We start from the raw sequence: 16,536 nt of genomic DNA, 5'->3' as shown, positions 1-16,536 counted from the left end.
ACCCCACTTCTGGCTCTGCTACTGACTTTCCCTGTCACTTCCCATCGCTGGGCTTCAATTTCCCCATCTGTAAAAATGAAGACAATGTGTCCTACGCCGAAGTTAGGCTTAACAGGACCCTGTAAAGCGCTGCAAGCATCCTGGCTGAAAGCTGCTCTAAGTGCAAATCATTTTTTCTTTTGTTAAAATATAGCCCGATGGGTGAAATTCTATGGCCTGTGTCATGCAGGTCAGACGAGATGACCATAATGATCCATTCAGGCCCTGAAATCTTTGAATCCATCACAGTTTTGGGCACTTGAAAACTATGTCATTGCTGTTAGAACAGTGACTTAAGTTTAAAAGTAATATGCATAATGTTCAGGTGGAGACAGAGCCTGCTCCCTGTTTAGTAGTGAGAACAGGATTGGCCCCCACAGCGTTTTGCTGCAATGACTTTAGACTTCAAGTCTGAGTTCTTTGGGTTCATACAAACCTCAGTCCACGCAGACTGAGTTTATCCCTTGCCTCATACTTTGAAATGCAGTTCGGATTAACAGGTTGCTTTATTGTGCATATTTCTTAATGGCAAACATACAGCTGTTTCGCACTTCTAGAGTTAACATAATGTTGCAGGGCTTTTTTAGAGGGGGAGAGGACAAATCAGCTATTTTTGTCCTCCTCTTCCATTAGGGAAACCTAAATAGGTTTCATTTCGGTTGCTAAAAATTGCATTTAGATTTAATGGTTTCAGAGTAGCAGCCGTGTTAGTCTGTATCCACAAAAAGAAAAGGAAGACTTTTGGCACCTTAGAGACTAACCGATTTATTTGAGCATAAGCTTTCGTGAGCTACAGCTCACTTCATCAGATGCAATGAGCTGTAGCTCACGAAAGCTTATGCTCAAATAAATCGGTTAGTCTCTAAGGTGCCACAAGTCCTCCTTTTCTATTTAGATTTAAAACTTTCCCTTTTGGGGAGGGGATATGGTTACCATTATTTGACCGGCCCTAACCCATCAACTTCTCTAGCAGCAGATCCTCTTTTGTTTCATTCAACCCATGAGTAAAAGAGCATTATCCTCTCTAGCTCCTTCATTTTAACAGTTCTGGGCTATCACTCTGCCATTTTTTCAGCTCTCCCCTGAAAATATTATTCCCCATGCTTATATTTAATTTTACCTGAGAAAAACATTTTGGGATACGATTTGTATGAAAGCAGTAATATTACATAAAACTGCATCTGCTTGAGACATACGTATCAGCGGAGCATGGTTAGCTATTTGGGATAGGAAAAGTTTCTTATTAATATTATTTTTATACTCTCACAGCTGAATCAAGGTGGGAAAACAATGTATTGCAATGCAATTTTACCTAGTCTCTTATCAATTCCATTGCTGAAGAAGATCATCTCTTATTTTGCAGTAATGTCTTCAAGTCCAACAGTTGGCTCTTCCAGCGCTTCTTCCATCCTTCCATTCTCCTCCTCCGTCTTTCCTGCTGTCAAACAGAAGAGTGCCTTTGCCCCTGTCATCAGGCCCCAAGGGTCTCCCTCCCCTGCCTGCTCTAGTGGCAATGGAAATGGGTTTAGAGGTAAGACATTTAAAATTGATTTTCATCCTGCAGAGGTGTAGCAATATACCATACAGGGCTGGAAAGATCTTGTGAGCGGTGAGTTCGAGGGAGCTATGCGGATTTACAGCAGCGCAGGATCTGACTTGTGTTTATGTACAAAAAAGATTCTCAACATCTCAAAAGAAAGCGCTACAGATAAACTCAGCATGTGGCACCCAGGGCCTTCTGTGTTGTGAGAAATTCGCTAGCCTTTTTTCCCCCCCATCACAGAGGTTTTGTAATGCAGTATCTTAAATTGCTGCATTTTGAATTTATTTTTAAACTAGGCGAAGGACACCTAGAGCTTATGGATGGGATTTCTCTTCTCGCCCCACCCTTTAACCTTTTTTTCTAAATCTAAATAGAACATGTAGATAGCACTGTAGACTTCAAGAAAGTGACCTTGATTTCAATGGAGCTATGCTTGACTCACTTAAGCAGTAGCATAGAGAGAGCCTATGCCGGTCTAACTTCTGTCACTCAAGGGGGTGAATATTCCACCCCCTTGAGTGACATAAGTTAGGCCAAAAAGAAAAGGAGTACTTGTGGCACCTTAGAGACTAACCAGACTAACACGGCTGTTCCTCTGAAATAAGTTAGGCCGACATAAGCGCTCGTGTGCACAGGAGAGGTCTCTCCCGTCCGCATAGAGCGTCTTCACTGCATGCGCTGCAAATATAGATATGCCCTAATTGCATTTAAATACCAGCTCTTTTGAAAACGAGGGCTTCTCCCTCACCTTTAAGGACATTTAAATGTGCCCACAGTGCTAATCCACAGCTCTATAGGAAGCAGCCAGTTTCTTAAAACTTGCTGTAGGATTTAGGCTCATAGAGGGAATTGAGCCCTACAGTGCATTTACAGCCTCTTTAAAGGTGATCTGCAAAACAAATGTGAACATTGAGATAAGAATGGAAAGCTGTCCTGCATTCCTTTCTCAACAGGCTGTTGGGGAGACATGAGGCACGCACATACACTCCAACTCGTCATTAAAAAAAAAAATTATACGTCCTGTGAAGCGATCTGGCTCCTTCAGGATTCATTAGCGATACCCTAGAAAACACGGCTCTGGGACTTCAGCCATGCCAAGACTCAGTGGTAATTCCAAACTGAGCCATACAAAACACACCTGTTTGGGTGCATTATTAATCCCTACCTAGGCCACAGGGAGTGCACATAAGTTTCCTTATTTTATAAAAGAATCACACCCCCATATGTGCATCAGACAAAAATAATTATATTTTTAAAAGCATGCTGTAGCTGTTAAAAAAAAAAAAAGCCCACTTACTTGAGAGACTTCATGCCTTTAATACAGGTCCATATGAAGCAAGTTAGTTTCAGTGAGATTTCCTGAAGGTTGGCTGTGTCTTCAAGTAACCAGAAAGAGATAAGTACATTTCATGAAGAGGGAGAAAAGAATACAGCTAAGTTACTTCTCTCCCAATCAGTTTAAAAGAGGGTAAAAGGATTTGAAGTAAATACTTGAACTGTAGGTAAATAAGGCTTTGTCTACACAGAAGTTATACCCATTTAAAATCAGCATGCAGATGCCTTAAACCAGTTTGAGTGCCTCTTTAAGTCACTCTTAAACTGTTTTAGTGATATCAGATTACACAGCTCTAGAACAGATGTAGGGCTTCTCTACACAAGAAAGTTGCACTGGTTTAATTTAGGATGTGAATTTAAATGGGTGCAAACCCTTATGTAGACATTTTTATTTTAGTTTACTTTGAACCTGTTCCCCATAGACTAGCGCTTTACTGAAATAACACATGTTTGCACCAGTTTTAGCAAAATCTGTTTTTAAAAAGCCTTAGGGCTTGTCTACACCGTAGTGCAGACTACAGGGATGTGAATTATAGATCGTGCTACACCCTAACAGCTCCATGTAGAATTAAAAGGTACCAGGTTCACGTTGACATAGTCCTGTTTGAAATGGGACTACACAAGCCCTTTGGTAAACTGCTCCAACTTGTGTAGAGATAAGGCCTCATTTTAGGAAGTCCCCTCACATGTCGTAAGCTACTCAAAACAGTGATTGTCCCACTCACCCTTTGTAGCTATGTCAGCCAAAGGAAAGAAAAGTATATAAAACAAACCAACCACCTCAAGATAGCCAATACCACTTTGCATCTGCACTAGGTTCTGGTACCACTAGGTAAAAGGTTCTAACCTATTACAGCTGTATTAAGCTAGTAGGGGTCCACCCCAGGCTGCCTCAAAGTAGCTAACTCAATTTTTACAACACATTTTTTCCTAGTCTACACATACCGTGTTGGTCTTGTCTATTTAGACTGGACGCTCGGTTACACTTCATATTAAAGTTCCATTTTTAAATAGTTAAATCAATTGTTCCTTCAACAGATTGCTTATATCCGTCCATAACTCATGTTGCTCAATGTCTATTCCATCTATTAGCCCTTCATCTGTGAAACCTTACTGGAATGTGTGACCAGAAGTATTTTGGGTTGGAACTCACTCTCTCTCATGGGGGTCTCCATGCGCTTTTTGTACAAGTCCCAGTGTGGATGCAGTTGTAGCAATAAAGGGCACCTTTAAAGTGGCATAGCTTATTCCCTTTCCATGCGGTAATAACTCTAAGGGGAAAAACCATCTTTATACCAGTACAACTGGATCTACACCATGGGAGTGTAGCTACAGTTACAGCAGTACACCTTTTACATTTAGACAAGCCCTCACTATGTGTATGTATAATGCCTGGCACAAGAGGTCCCTGTAGGCAATACTGTAAATACTAACCTCAAGAAGCATTTTAATTTTCAAAGAAGGGTAGAAAAGCTACCTCTCTCCTTCATCCAGCAATGAGATGTTAGTGCTCGCAGCCAGGATCCTTAGACTGGCTGCCGTTTTATAAAGGTGCCTGTCTACCGCTATATAACTTTAGTATACTTAAATTTACACATCAGTACAGTGAAACTAGTACTAAAAATTGCATATAGACCAGCCCTCGGGCTATGCTGCAATGCAGATTTCTAATCCCTTGCACAGTAATGCCATTTAAGGAGCCTCATTGGAACGCTCCTGTTGACTTTTGGGGACTGTCAACACTGTGGGGATGTTCATTTGGAAATTAGGCCATGGGTCTGGATCCTTTCTAAAAAAAACACAAGTTCCCCGGAGGCAGGGCTCCTTTGTCAACATTATTTTAGGGCTGGCCTACACTAGGATAAAAGGTATCTTTTTAAAAACACATTCGCAAAAATGTTTAATGCATTCTAAAACCCTAGTGTAGACTGGGCAAGTTGAACTCTAAGATGTTGGGTTCACATCCACCAGTTAACACATGTTCTAAAAATGTATATTGTATTAGTAAAGCCTGATCTAACTCGTTTTGTAATCAAGGGCATTCTTTCCATGAGCAACTTCAGTGGATTTTGGGTCAGGCTCATGGAGGTAAAGTATATAGCCTAGCAATGAAAGCAGAGGCCAAAGAGTCAGATGTAGGTTCTATTCCCAGCTCGGATACTGGGCAAATTATTTGACCTTGTATCCATCTCAGTTTCCCCATCTGTAAAATGGGGATAATACTTACATCCCTCACAAGGCTTTTTGTGAGAGTTAATGTAGGGCTTGCCTATACAGGAGCTATTCCTGATTAACTCTCTGCATGCATGTTCTTATTCCAGAATTAGTGTCCCCACATCAGAAGTTAGTCAGGAATAGCTACTGCGCTTTAAATTCACACCCGACCTTAATCGCAATTAACTTCTCTGTGTAGACAAAGCCTTAATGTTTGTAATGCACCCACTCGTGCAACTCCACCTTACCTGTCAGCTAAGTGCCTTTCAGAATCTGGACGTCCTGTCACTGGTGGAGTTTACAGCAGTGTTCGCAATGGTGGGGAATTTTTGCCAGAATCCCCTTGCGGTCTTTAGATGGAAGCTGCTAGAGAGGATTAAGTATTGTTTTAGAAAGCATGCCCCTACCTTAAGGAGTAAGGTTAGGTAGCAATCCCACGTGCCTCTTGTACAACACAAAGCTGAGAGCCAACGCACCCAAGCCATGCGGGGATACCCTCAGATAACCCCATCCTGTGCCATGTGTTCCTGCTTACATCTTTCCATCTGCTATACATTCCCATTATATAACAGGACACGATGGGGTGGAACAAGCAGCAGTCCATCCTGAACACCATCCAATTCTAGACACACTGCAGATTGATAGCAGGCGAGCCCGCGCTGAAAAATTGCATGCTGATTTCATGTCATACGTCAAGCCAGTTTAAAAACGGCATAGGGAAGATATAACGTGACGTGACATCAGATGGCATGATGAGTACACTATGCTTAATCATCTCATCGCAGATGTAAGGCAGCTGATAGGAAAGCAAGTAAATTGGAAACTGCTGGAACACTGACTGCCTCAATTTCTATTGGCCAGCTCAGGACATTTCAATAGAAAAAAAATGCAAGGAACAGGAGGCAACCCTCATAAGGTCTGTGGTTCAGTTAACCCGCAGGACCCTAGCCAATCTAAAGGGCATTCAAGTCATGTCTACACTGTGGCATATCCCCAACTCAGTCATCAGCATAGCTGTAGAGAGTCCCAAAGGCCACCCATTGGGGTTGACCCCAGTTTGAAGAAGAAGTGACTTGTTCAGGGTTGCAGAGCTGGGAACAGAACTCAAGTCCCCTGCTTCCCCATCCTTCTCCAGGTTTGCCCTGGGGGCTCAGCAGTGATGCAGCTACACAGATTGTAATCTCTTTGTTTGCACGGTGTCTAACACATGGGTGACCTGACAGAGGCTTCTAGACACCACCACGACATACACATCAATAATACACCTCTGACTGATTTAATCCTGAGCATAGACAATGCCTTCAGCATGTTACAGGTTACCAGCAATGGGGTTTGCTCTCAGTTCAGGCTATCCAACCATCATAAGGAAAGATTTTTTTTTTTTGGTCAAAAATGCAGTTTTTCTGCATGTTATATAGAGGGCTGCCACTATTTTTCCCCAGCTTCTTGGTTATAGAGAGAAGTATTGGGAAATCACACTTCAGAACACAGGGGATCTTAACTAAGGGGTCTTTTCTCCCAAGGGCTGTTTAGCCATTGAAACGATTAAATGGGCATGAGCTAACACTTAAAAGTTTTAAAACAGTCTTCATAAAAAGATTCCTCCTCTCTTTACTGTTGCTCAGTTTCACTCTCTGAGATGGTCAATTTCACTAGTTCTCCAGGTGCCTTACAATCAGCCAGGAGAGAGACCAGACCTCCATTTCTAGTGTAAAATACAAACAGGTTTATTTATCTATTTTTAATGGGAAAACATCTTTCAGGCCCTATTCATCACACACCATAAAGAGGGGGAGGGCAGGAAGGGCTCACCTGTAAAGGTGTGTCTACACGACAAGCGGGAGGGGTGATACCAGCACTTAAGCCAGAGCAGTGCTGGCTAGCTTGGTGAGGTGTGCCTACATGTGCTGCAGTCACACCTTCCAATTGTAGTGTAGACATACAAGACCACTCAATTTCTTAGGGCTGGATGGCATACTTTGCAGGAAGGATGGGGGGGCTACTTGGGGTTCACGAGCAAAAGCTAGTCGTTACCAACCCTAAATTCCCCCCTCATCGCCTGACCTGGTCAAGAGAATGACAGGTCCCAAAAAGATAAGTTCTAGTGGCGAGTCCTGAGTGGCTGCAGAATAGGAAAGATCGGGAACAGAGACCTAATCTACACCCACCTTTGCACCGGTTTTGTTAAACTGATGCAAATCCTGGTGTGGACACTCTTAAGCGTGGTTTAGTAGAAGGTCATTCCGAACTGATTTAGGCGTATTACAGTTCAGCTTCTCTCCAACTGCAATAAGAGTGTCCAGTCAGCTTTTTGCACTAGTTTAACAAACTTGGTTTATAAAACAAGCCCACACCTTTATTAATCTGGTGCAGATTTCCATGTAGACAAGCCAAGTTAATTTATTTCTCCTTCTTCCCATAGAATTCCAGGGTCTTGTCTAATCTGGGAAAACGGGTGGTGATTTAAAACACCACTTAGCAGCTAGTGTAGACACAGACAGAGCTGTTTACAAATGTGTTAGCTGGTCAGGGTGAGATCCTCACCTACCTAACTAGAGTGGGTCAAAACTTTGCCATCAAAACCAGTTTTGTGGAAAAGTGGGGTTTTGACATTTTTCCAAAACAGCATCTGCTTTCCATGGAAAATTTCAGCTTCATTTTCAAAAACCACGACACCCCCACAATGTAAATGTTTTGGCCATTTTCCATTTGGAAATGCCATCACAGTGCCTCATGCCCCCCATCCGTTCTATGGGCCAGACTCCCGAGCTGAACTACATCTCCCATGCTGCATCACCCTGCCTCAGCTGGCAGGGAGACTGTGCACATTGTAATTCATAATGCTTTCCTACCTTAACCTCTGCATTCTAATGCCTATTACAGAGCGGCAGCTGGTGTAACTCATTGGTGTTCCATGTGGTCCCCTTCTTCTAGCCCCATCACTTGATTAGTTATACAAGACAGCCTGCAGCAATTAAAGGAGGGAGAGAATTAAATGGCACAATTGTTTTTATAAAAAAGCAAAAACAAATAAACCCACATTTCAATTTAATACAAACATCTTCATGGTTTTAACACAGAGACTTAAACTTAGCATTCGCCATCCATCATCCCATCTGTATTCCTGGCAGCCATAGCAAGCTCTCTGTTTTTAGACTGAAACCCATTAGTGAGGCTACAGCTGATCAAGTGCAGGCTTTCTGGGCTACATTCAGCCATGGAGGCCCTGTCAAATAGAGTCTGGACTCTGCCAATATACAGAGAAATATTATTTCTACCCCCCACCCGCCCAACCCTTGTCCATGTGAAACTGCCATAAACTCACTCCCATGTGCAGGAGTTCATGCTGTGTTTTGCTAGAAGGCAGTGCCACATATCTCTGACACATGCTGGACAAACAGAAGCCAACAGGGCCACATCTTGCATTACCCTTATTCTAGTCAACATCCTGCCCTCAGATCATAGCACATTCTCCACTTAACCCCCAGCGCTGCCATCAAGGGCTTAATCCCCACACAACTTTTACCCTATGCAAGTGAGAGGCTACGCTCGTCCTTTTGTTACAGCAGAGGATTAGGAGCTGCATTCGAATGCCAGTTACAGGGCAACAGCATTTCAGTTTCTTTGGCAAAGTTGAAGGTGTTTTGAACAAGTAAAACCCTAGACAGCTTTCATTCTATGACACAAAAAGGAAAAACAAAAAACCCTCAAAATATTTGGTTGAGATGAAAAACTGGAAAAATCTTACACACAAAAACCCTGAAAATTGCCTTAAAAAAAGTTTTGAATGAAAAATTTCAGCCAGGTCTATTAAGAGCCAATGGGCGTCATTTTCAGAGATGCTGCAGCTCCCATTGACATCAGCTGGAACTGTGGTCTGCCCACAAAATAAGGCCCAATAGTTTTAGGGTTAAACCCTCTTATCAGCATGTAAGCCAACAACTTACTTGAATTCTTAGTCTTCCTTGGGGAAGTGCTGTAGCTTGCCACTCTGAATAGCCATCCGCTGTTGAAATGGAAGCTACCTTCCTCTCGCTCCCACAAAGCAACATGATGGAAAAGGCAACTGACGATGCATATCTACTTGTTCCAGGCGAATCTAAGCATAATTGCAAAAATCAATTCCATTTTTCTTTCAATAATTAAGCCAAACACATTTTAATTTGACAAACATGTTGGACTTCTTTCCCCAAACCAGCAACTTCATTGTCACCACATTTGTTTAATTCTAATTCAAGAGATCTTTGAAAAATATCAACCCTAATCATATTTCAATTACAGCTTTTCTGGTTTCATAGTTAGGATTCAAAAGAAAATATAATATAACCCTCAGGTTTGGGGATAAGTGAAAGACCAGGCCTTTGCTAGAGTGCAACAAAGAGGTAGTGGTGTAGGGTGTTAGTAAAGAGAAAGGGGAGATATCTAAGAATTTGTTAGACTTTGGACTGCTTAGGTCAAGCTTTGGTCAATCTTCTTACATTGGCCAGACAGCCTTGTCAAAACGTTACCATGGTAACTGCAAAAAAGCTGGGGTAGGGGTGTAAAAAGAAGTGTTTCATATTTAAATAAGAGTAAATGTGCATATTACATCCAAGAAACTATGCTGAAAGAATGTTAAAGTTGCACAACCAAGCACCCAAAAATTAAGACTACCAGAATTAAAGTTGCCTGGGCAACCTGTCAAGGTCCCCAGCCTCTCTTTGTCCTCCACCCACCTGCCCCTACCCAACAGCATCCCACACACGCCCCTTGCCTCTGATTTTTATAGGTGATGAGCACGGATAACTCTCATTGAGTTAACTGAGTGCTTAGCACTTCTGAAATACCATGCCCATAAAATGGGGTCTCTGTACACATGGCTACACACACACTTACTTTCAGATGTCGAGACATTGTGGGTGCCTAACTTGATATACCTTACAGGGGGTCAGTTTTTCAGAAAGGGCTGAGCACCTGCCCCTTTAAAGGGGTTTCAAGTTGGCCATCTAAAAATCACGAGTTGTTTTTGAAAATCTGGTTCGCTCCGTGTGAGGTTACATTACTATAAACACCCTACCTCTTTAAAATTCTTCCTAGCCTGCTAGGTGAGTTCCATGAGTAACACTGAGTTCTTTTCCCTACAAGGCAGGGAGAAATGTAAAGGGTCCATTGCTGTGTAGTGTCTATTGTTACTATTAAATTACACACACTGAAGAAGCCTATCACCATAGCATCTGGGTATTCTTGGTGCTTGATATAGATATAAATAAATAAAATTCTCCAACTTTGTGACAATTTTAATCAAGTGTTTCAGTTGATAATTGCAAGCTGTGAAGGCTAATACAATAAGGCTCATCTCTAATTCTTTTTCCATTTCCCTCCAAGAAAAAAAAAAACCCTCTGGGATAATGACTCTGCTTTCTATATTCCCAACCCATCAGGGAGTGTCCTGCATTGAACCACCTTTATTGAAAAGTTACATCGATTCAATATATAGTAATACAGGCAAAAATAATTACAGCTTTGCTAGCAGTGTAAGACCTTAATCCAAACCTCGCAAACATTCAATAAAAAGCGGTACAGGCTGGGAAATAGGCTTTTGACAACACAGCCCCAAAGGGAAGTGGGGGGAAGAGGGTGGGGCAGAGGAGAAAGCAGCAGATCCAAGCCGTTTACTTGAGCTGTGAAAAGAAGTGTGTGCACGTGGGGTGTGTGGAGAGAAAATATTCTTAAAATCTACTTACTCATTGCCACAGGAACAGCTGGAGATGCAATATTCAGATGGAAGCGTCAGGGGTGATTAGAGCTCTGCCCAGCACTAGGAGAAATGAGTTTAATTGATATCGCTGCCCTTTGTATCAGTAAAAATATTAGCCCAATGCTCTGGACTGTACGGCCTCTTTTTTTAAAATTAAAGCAATAATGAATTTTGTCAATATAATTATTCTGACAACTCTCCCACCTTAAAAAGAATCCAGGGCCTGGTTCACACCCAAAGTTGCGTCAGTTTAAATGTTAAACTGATTTAATTAAACCAGCAAAGCTTTGTCCACGGCCACTCTTACATTAGTTTAGCAAGTATAAGAAAAAAAAAAATGAAAAATCGGGCCTGTCCATATAAAAATCGGGACATCTGGTCACCCTAGATGCATATCACAATATGTGGAGGACCACATCTGTTGCACTAAATGCCCCAGTCACAGCTACGTGGGTGAAACCAGACAATCACGACCCTCTCATGTGAACTCTCAGAAAAATGATGAAAAGGCAAAAACACCCTATCGCCCATGAGTGAACACTTTTCACAAAATGATCGCTCCACATGTGACCTCTCAGTCCTCGTCCTCAACGGAAACCTACACAACACCTTCCAAAAAAAAAAAAAAGAGAGCGCGAGCCTGGGACCATAAATTCATAACTTTATTCAGACTATTTTTAGCGTCTTGTAAAGACGCTGGATTTATGGCTTATTACAACAATCTATAACCCACTATCCCCCCGGTTTTTTGGTCCTATGACCACAGCGGTGTTAACAGGCTATTTCACCTTGAATGGTCTCTTAGAATGTTTGTTAATTGCTTATGCTAACCAAACTGTTCCACCTTGTATTTAGCTGTGACACACTGAGGGCTGGTCGACACTAGGAATTTACAGCAAGCATAGCTACCTTGCTCAAGGGTGTGAAAAATTCACATGCCTGAGCAATGTAGTTAAATCGACCAAACTCCCAACGTAGAGAGCGCGAGGTGGATTACCTGCACTGACAGGAGATCCCCTCCCATTGGCGTGAGTAGGGTCTACACTGAAGCGCTACGGCTGCGGTGGTGGAGCTGAGCTGAGCTGCGTAGACAAGCCCATAAGCGCTACAGCGGTGCAGTTATAGCATCACTGTCATGATTTAAGTGTAGACATACCCAGAGTACCTCTCCCAGACCAGAAGAATGCTGTGTAGCTAGAAAGCTTGTCTCTCTTACCAACAGAAGTTGGTCCAGTAAAAGGTATCACCTCACCCACCTTGTCTCATTAATATCCTGGGACCAAGATGGCTACAACAGCACTGCACACAGGGAATTCTTAGCCAATTTTTTTTTTTTTTTAAAGAAAGATTTCACTCAGCAGCAACAATTAATCTAGACTGGTCAGTTTCACTCTCTCTTTCTGTCTCTGTGCCCTAAAATTGCAGGGTAGCTTTATTCCTCATCATCCTTTCTGAACACAAAAACATTTATTTACATATAATGCTAAATGATCCCAATTGTGGGCCGGATCTCCAGTTGCTTAAAATCAATGAAGTTCCACTCAAGTAAATGGAGTTATGCCATCTGAAGTTCTTACCCTATTCCTGCAATTTATTTTAACACAAACATAAGGGTGAAATTCAAGGCTCTGCAAAGACAGGACTTTAAGTACATGAATAATCTGACTGATTTCAATGGGCATACATCTTTGTAGAATTAGGGCTTTACACTGAAACAAGGCCCCTTTGAAAACATGACCCCTAGCTTTTGTTTTAAATATATATAAACAAACAAACAAACAAACAAACTTACCCAACGAAGCCTTTGGGAACAGTACCAGTTCCTGGCAGCTTAAAATGCTCTGGTTGTCTGTTAGGAAAGACACAGCTTCAATTAAAGCCAGTGAGAGTGACTAGTAAATAGTTGACCTGTGTCCAGCGTTCTGCGAACGTGCCCGGTAAACTACAGCGATTCAGACAAAGGGGATAAACCAAGAGAAAGAGAGGCTGGTGGATAATTTCTGCTGAAGCTAAATGGACAAAATCTAGTTCTGGTCACTCTCAGATGGAAGGGGAAAGGCAGCCCTGGGCCCAGATCCTGTAGGTGCTTCAGGTGCACAGCTCCCATTTGATTCCATGTTACCACTGCCCAGTCACAGCTTAACCAGTTCTGCAAGTGAGAAATTTGAAGGTGGGGCGTGGGGGAAGGAGAATGGGAGACCCAAGCTGAGTTTTGACCCCCAAAAAGAGAGAAGGGCCAGACGTTACGTGAACTCTGCTAAGGACATTGCTACTGCTTTTACAGATACTGTGGTGATGGTGCACCTCAGTCCCTCCTATTCTCTGCCTATAACACATAATAGTTTAGTCGCCTGTGGGCTGTAATACTTTGGTCTAATTTCAGTAGTTGGGTTTACTGTGCGGGTGCTGGGTGGGGTTGGCGGCCTGTGATACACAGGAGGTCAGATGAGATGATCTGGTGGTCCCTCCTGGCCTTAAACTCTATGACTAATAAACTTGCCTAGTATTAGTTTTCCACAGATAGTTGCCCTGGGGATATTTGATCACAGGTGGGAGAGGAAGTGGCTCACCTGTCACTTTCTCTATTAAGGCGTGGCTCACAATTCCGCATTCATAAAAGAGCCGCCAAAGTTTCAACCTTGTCAATCTTCATTTTCAGCCATGACTGGTCTTGTCGTTCCCCCGATGTAAAAGAAGAGGACATTTTGCTTTTTGGTTTTGTTTTGTTTTTCATTTTTCTTTTACAGCACAAAACTACTTATTGTGATGGACCACTTAAAAAAAGAAAAAAGCACTACAAGGTCTTTTTTGGGGGAAAGCCCCGCCCGGAAAAAATAAAAGGAACAACTGCTACAAATCGGACAAGACAGGAGTCTGGATCTTTTATGCGTTCCACATTTCCTATGTAGCCATCTCAACTCCTAAAACATTGCAAACAAAGGATCAGCCAAGAGCCAGGATGGACAGCGGTTGGCATAACGGGGTCAGAAACGCAAGGTCTTTTTTGACGGACATGAAACCTTCCTAACGTTTGTAAAATACGAAAAGGGAAAAAAAAGTTGGCAAAGGATTCAAGCTTGATATTTTGGATACTATTTGTTTTACTTTGTAGGGGAAAAAAAGTTGAAGTTTCTATTTTCTATGGAGCCTTTCAGATACCAATTTAGTTTATGCAGAAACAAACAAACAACAAAACAGGGTACCAGCATGGAAGAATTTCTAGGACAAACTGACACGAATGATGGAACTTTTGGTGTATGTGTGTGTTTACTTATAGTTTAACCTCTTTAAAAAAAAAGTAAGATGTTTTACAATTATTTAAATAAACTTGTAACTTATTGTATGTAGAGGTAGCAATTAAGACCTTTTTTGGACTTTTTCCTCCTGTTGTACAATGAAGAAAAAAAAGATGCAAAAACGTAGTGACAAGTTTAAGAGACTTGTTGCTGCCGTTGCTCTTCTCTTCTCTCCCTCGCCCCCTGTTGAGCCATGTGCAAGGATGTGTAGGGTTCTTTCTGATTAACGCATCACAAACTTTTATACGCATTGCAGTATATATATAAGCCAGTAGTTAATGTAAGAATTTTATCAACATCTTTTCCCTCCTTCTCCATCTTTTGCTTCACTTAAGATTTTCAGGTACTGGGGTAAGGTGGTTAGTTTCAAAGACCCTATTGGTAAATGAATGGCTTCTAAGTGTTTGAACAAATCAGGTTTTCATGTGATGAGGAGTTTAGTTTTCAAATTTTCACATGAACAGGAGGGGGATCGGAAAGGTTCTCTAAATGATTGTTTTCCACGAAGTTATGGCAGACTTACAAAATAGGATTACATTTTATATTAAGGGTGCAGTCATAAAGGGTTACATAATAACAACAATGAATAATACCACCTAACTCTGTTATAGCACTTTTCATCAGTAAATTGGAAAATGCTTCTTCATCTTTAATGGATTTAATGAGTAATACATCTCAGTAAAGGGTCATTCAGTTGTTGTGCAAGCCAGCAGGTTATTTATGCCATCTTCCACTGATGTTCTTATAACTAGAGCTAGTTGTAGTCAAACAACGCTAAGTATTTTTAATGGGGAAAAACCCACCAGATTTGTTTGGTTCAAAATTTTCAGCATTTCAACGAAGAAACAAAAAAGGAAAAATTTTACTTGTTTCGTTTTCCATTTTCTGTTCCCAAAGGGAAAAAAGAAGGAAACACCAGGGGAGGGGGAAAAGCCACACCAATGAGAATTTTTTGGTTTCCTGATGAAAAATGAAAAAACAATCACGAAAATTGCCATTTAGTTGAAGAGCCATTTTTCATCGAAAAGTTTTCAACCAGCTCTTCTTAGGAGTGTCTTTAACATACACTAGGTATGGTTGGAACATTCTTATTACATCTATTAAGAATGTATTTAACTATTTACAAATGCACCCTTAAGATAAAGCAACACCCAAAATTCGATTTGCCCATTCGCCAAGGAGAGTCATTGTGTTTGATGGGTGAGTAAATTATTAGTTTATTCTGTGATCATTTAATATGGTAGAAGGGGAGTGAGTCAACATTCATGACACTTTGGCAGTGCTGAGCTAATGTGTATTTCTATGTTGGGAGTGGATTAGTAATAGGCTATAAAGCCTCAAATCTAGCCCAGGTTATTTGTGACTGAAAGCTGCTGTGTCCCCTAACTTCACAGATCTTCGTCTAGTCTCTAGTGGACAGGTGTTTCCATCTCAAGAACCAGCATCATAGGACCATAGCCTTACAAGCAGACACCTGGGTAACTTAACTTATGTAAACAATCCCAATGGAGTCAATGGGATGGATTAGTTACAGTTCTGATCCTGCATTGCACTGCACCAGAGTTGATCCCGCTCGAGGCTCCGTCTTCATGGCGTGTAGTGCAGGATCAGGGCTTATGTGAGAAATTTTACTCAATCTGCCTAACTGTTTGCAGGATCTGGCTCTTAATCAGCTCCCAGCTCAGCAGAGAAGCCAAGGAAACTCAAATGATCCCAGTGGGATAGAACTGGGAGGCAGGCAAGGGAGACGCTTGTGTTGCTACTGACCATGCTGTGGCTGTTTGATAGATGATCAATTAGGTGCTTTTTTCACTGGCATGAAATCCACTTTGAAAAGGGTTTTATTTGCTTTTAAAATCAACACCCCAATTTAAAGAGCAGCATAAGTGGCAATTAAGTGTACCCTGCAGAGGAGAATTGGTTGGGGATATTTGGTGTTCCAGGAGCAGAATCATGAATATGGAGTGAACCAAAGTCTTCTAGTTAGACTAGATAAAACGTCTGAATTCCAGAGAAGGTAAAATAAGATAAAACTTACCATTAACTGTGTTTGTGAGAATTAATGCCTCTGCAGATCCTTTGTGCGCCCTTAGCACCATCTGGGAGTGAACGGGTGACTCTTCTTGAAACCAAATGATCTGCAGAAGAAGGTGAAAGGACCTTACGTGGTAAGGAGTCTTGAGTGAAAGTCTGTACTATTATAAATTCACCGAGATTCACCCTCAATCTGACTAACCTGGTGACTGTTATATAGCACAAATAATCTAATAATTTTTATATACTCAGAGATCTCAGTATCATAATGAGACTAGAAGGCCACAAATTGATGTTTGAGGCTCCCTTGTCTATACAGAAAATTTGCATTGAGAGCT

General features: G+C 41.7%; 1 protein-coding gene and 1 long non-coding RNA gene across 2 annotated transcripts in view; one reads left to right on the top strand and one right to left on the bottom strand.

Moving 5' to 3' along the window:
• EBF2 (EBF transcription factor 2) overlaps window positions 1-13,568 on the top strand; it is a 172,301-nt gene extending 158,733 nt beyond the window's left edge. Inside the window, exons 15-16 of the mRNA XM_073325474.1 lie at window positions 1,403-1,570; window positions 13,528-13,568. Coding sequence (XP_073181575.1) covers window positions 1,403-1,570; window positions 13,528-13,559 — 200 coding nt within the window. The 3' untranslated portion in view covers window positions 13,560-13,568. The remainder of the gene's footprint in view (window positions 1-1,402; window positions 1,571-13,527) is intronic.
• A 2,698-nt stretch (window positions 13,569-16,266) lies between these two features.
• LOC140903593 (uncharacterized) overlaps window positions 16,267-16,536 on the bottom strand; it is a 94,304-nt gene continuing 94,034 nt past the window's right edge. The window contains exon 3 of the long non-coding RNA XR_012156301.1: window positions 16,267-16,302. This is a non-coding gene — a long non-coding RNA (uncharacterized lncRNA). The remainder of the gene's footprint in view (window positions 16,303-16,536) is intronic.

The sequence above is a fragment of the Lepidochelys kempii genome, chromosome 26, assembly GCF_965140265.1.
Source record: "Lepidochelys kempii isolate rLepKem1 chromosome 26, rLepKem1.hap2, whole genome shotgun sequence".
Classification (NCBI taxonomy): Eukaryota; Metazoa; Chordata; order Testudines; family Cheloniidae; genus Lepidochelys; species Lepidochelys kempii.
This window is presented reverse-complemented; position numbering and strand designations above follow the sequence as displayed.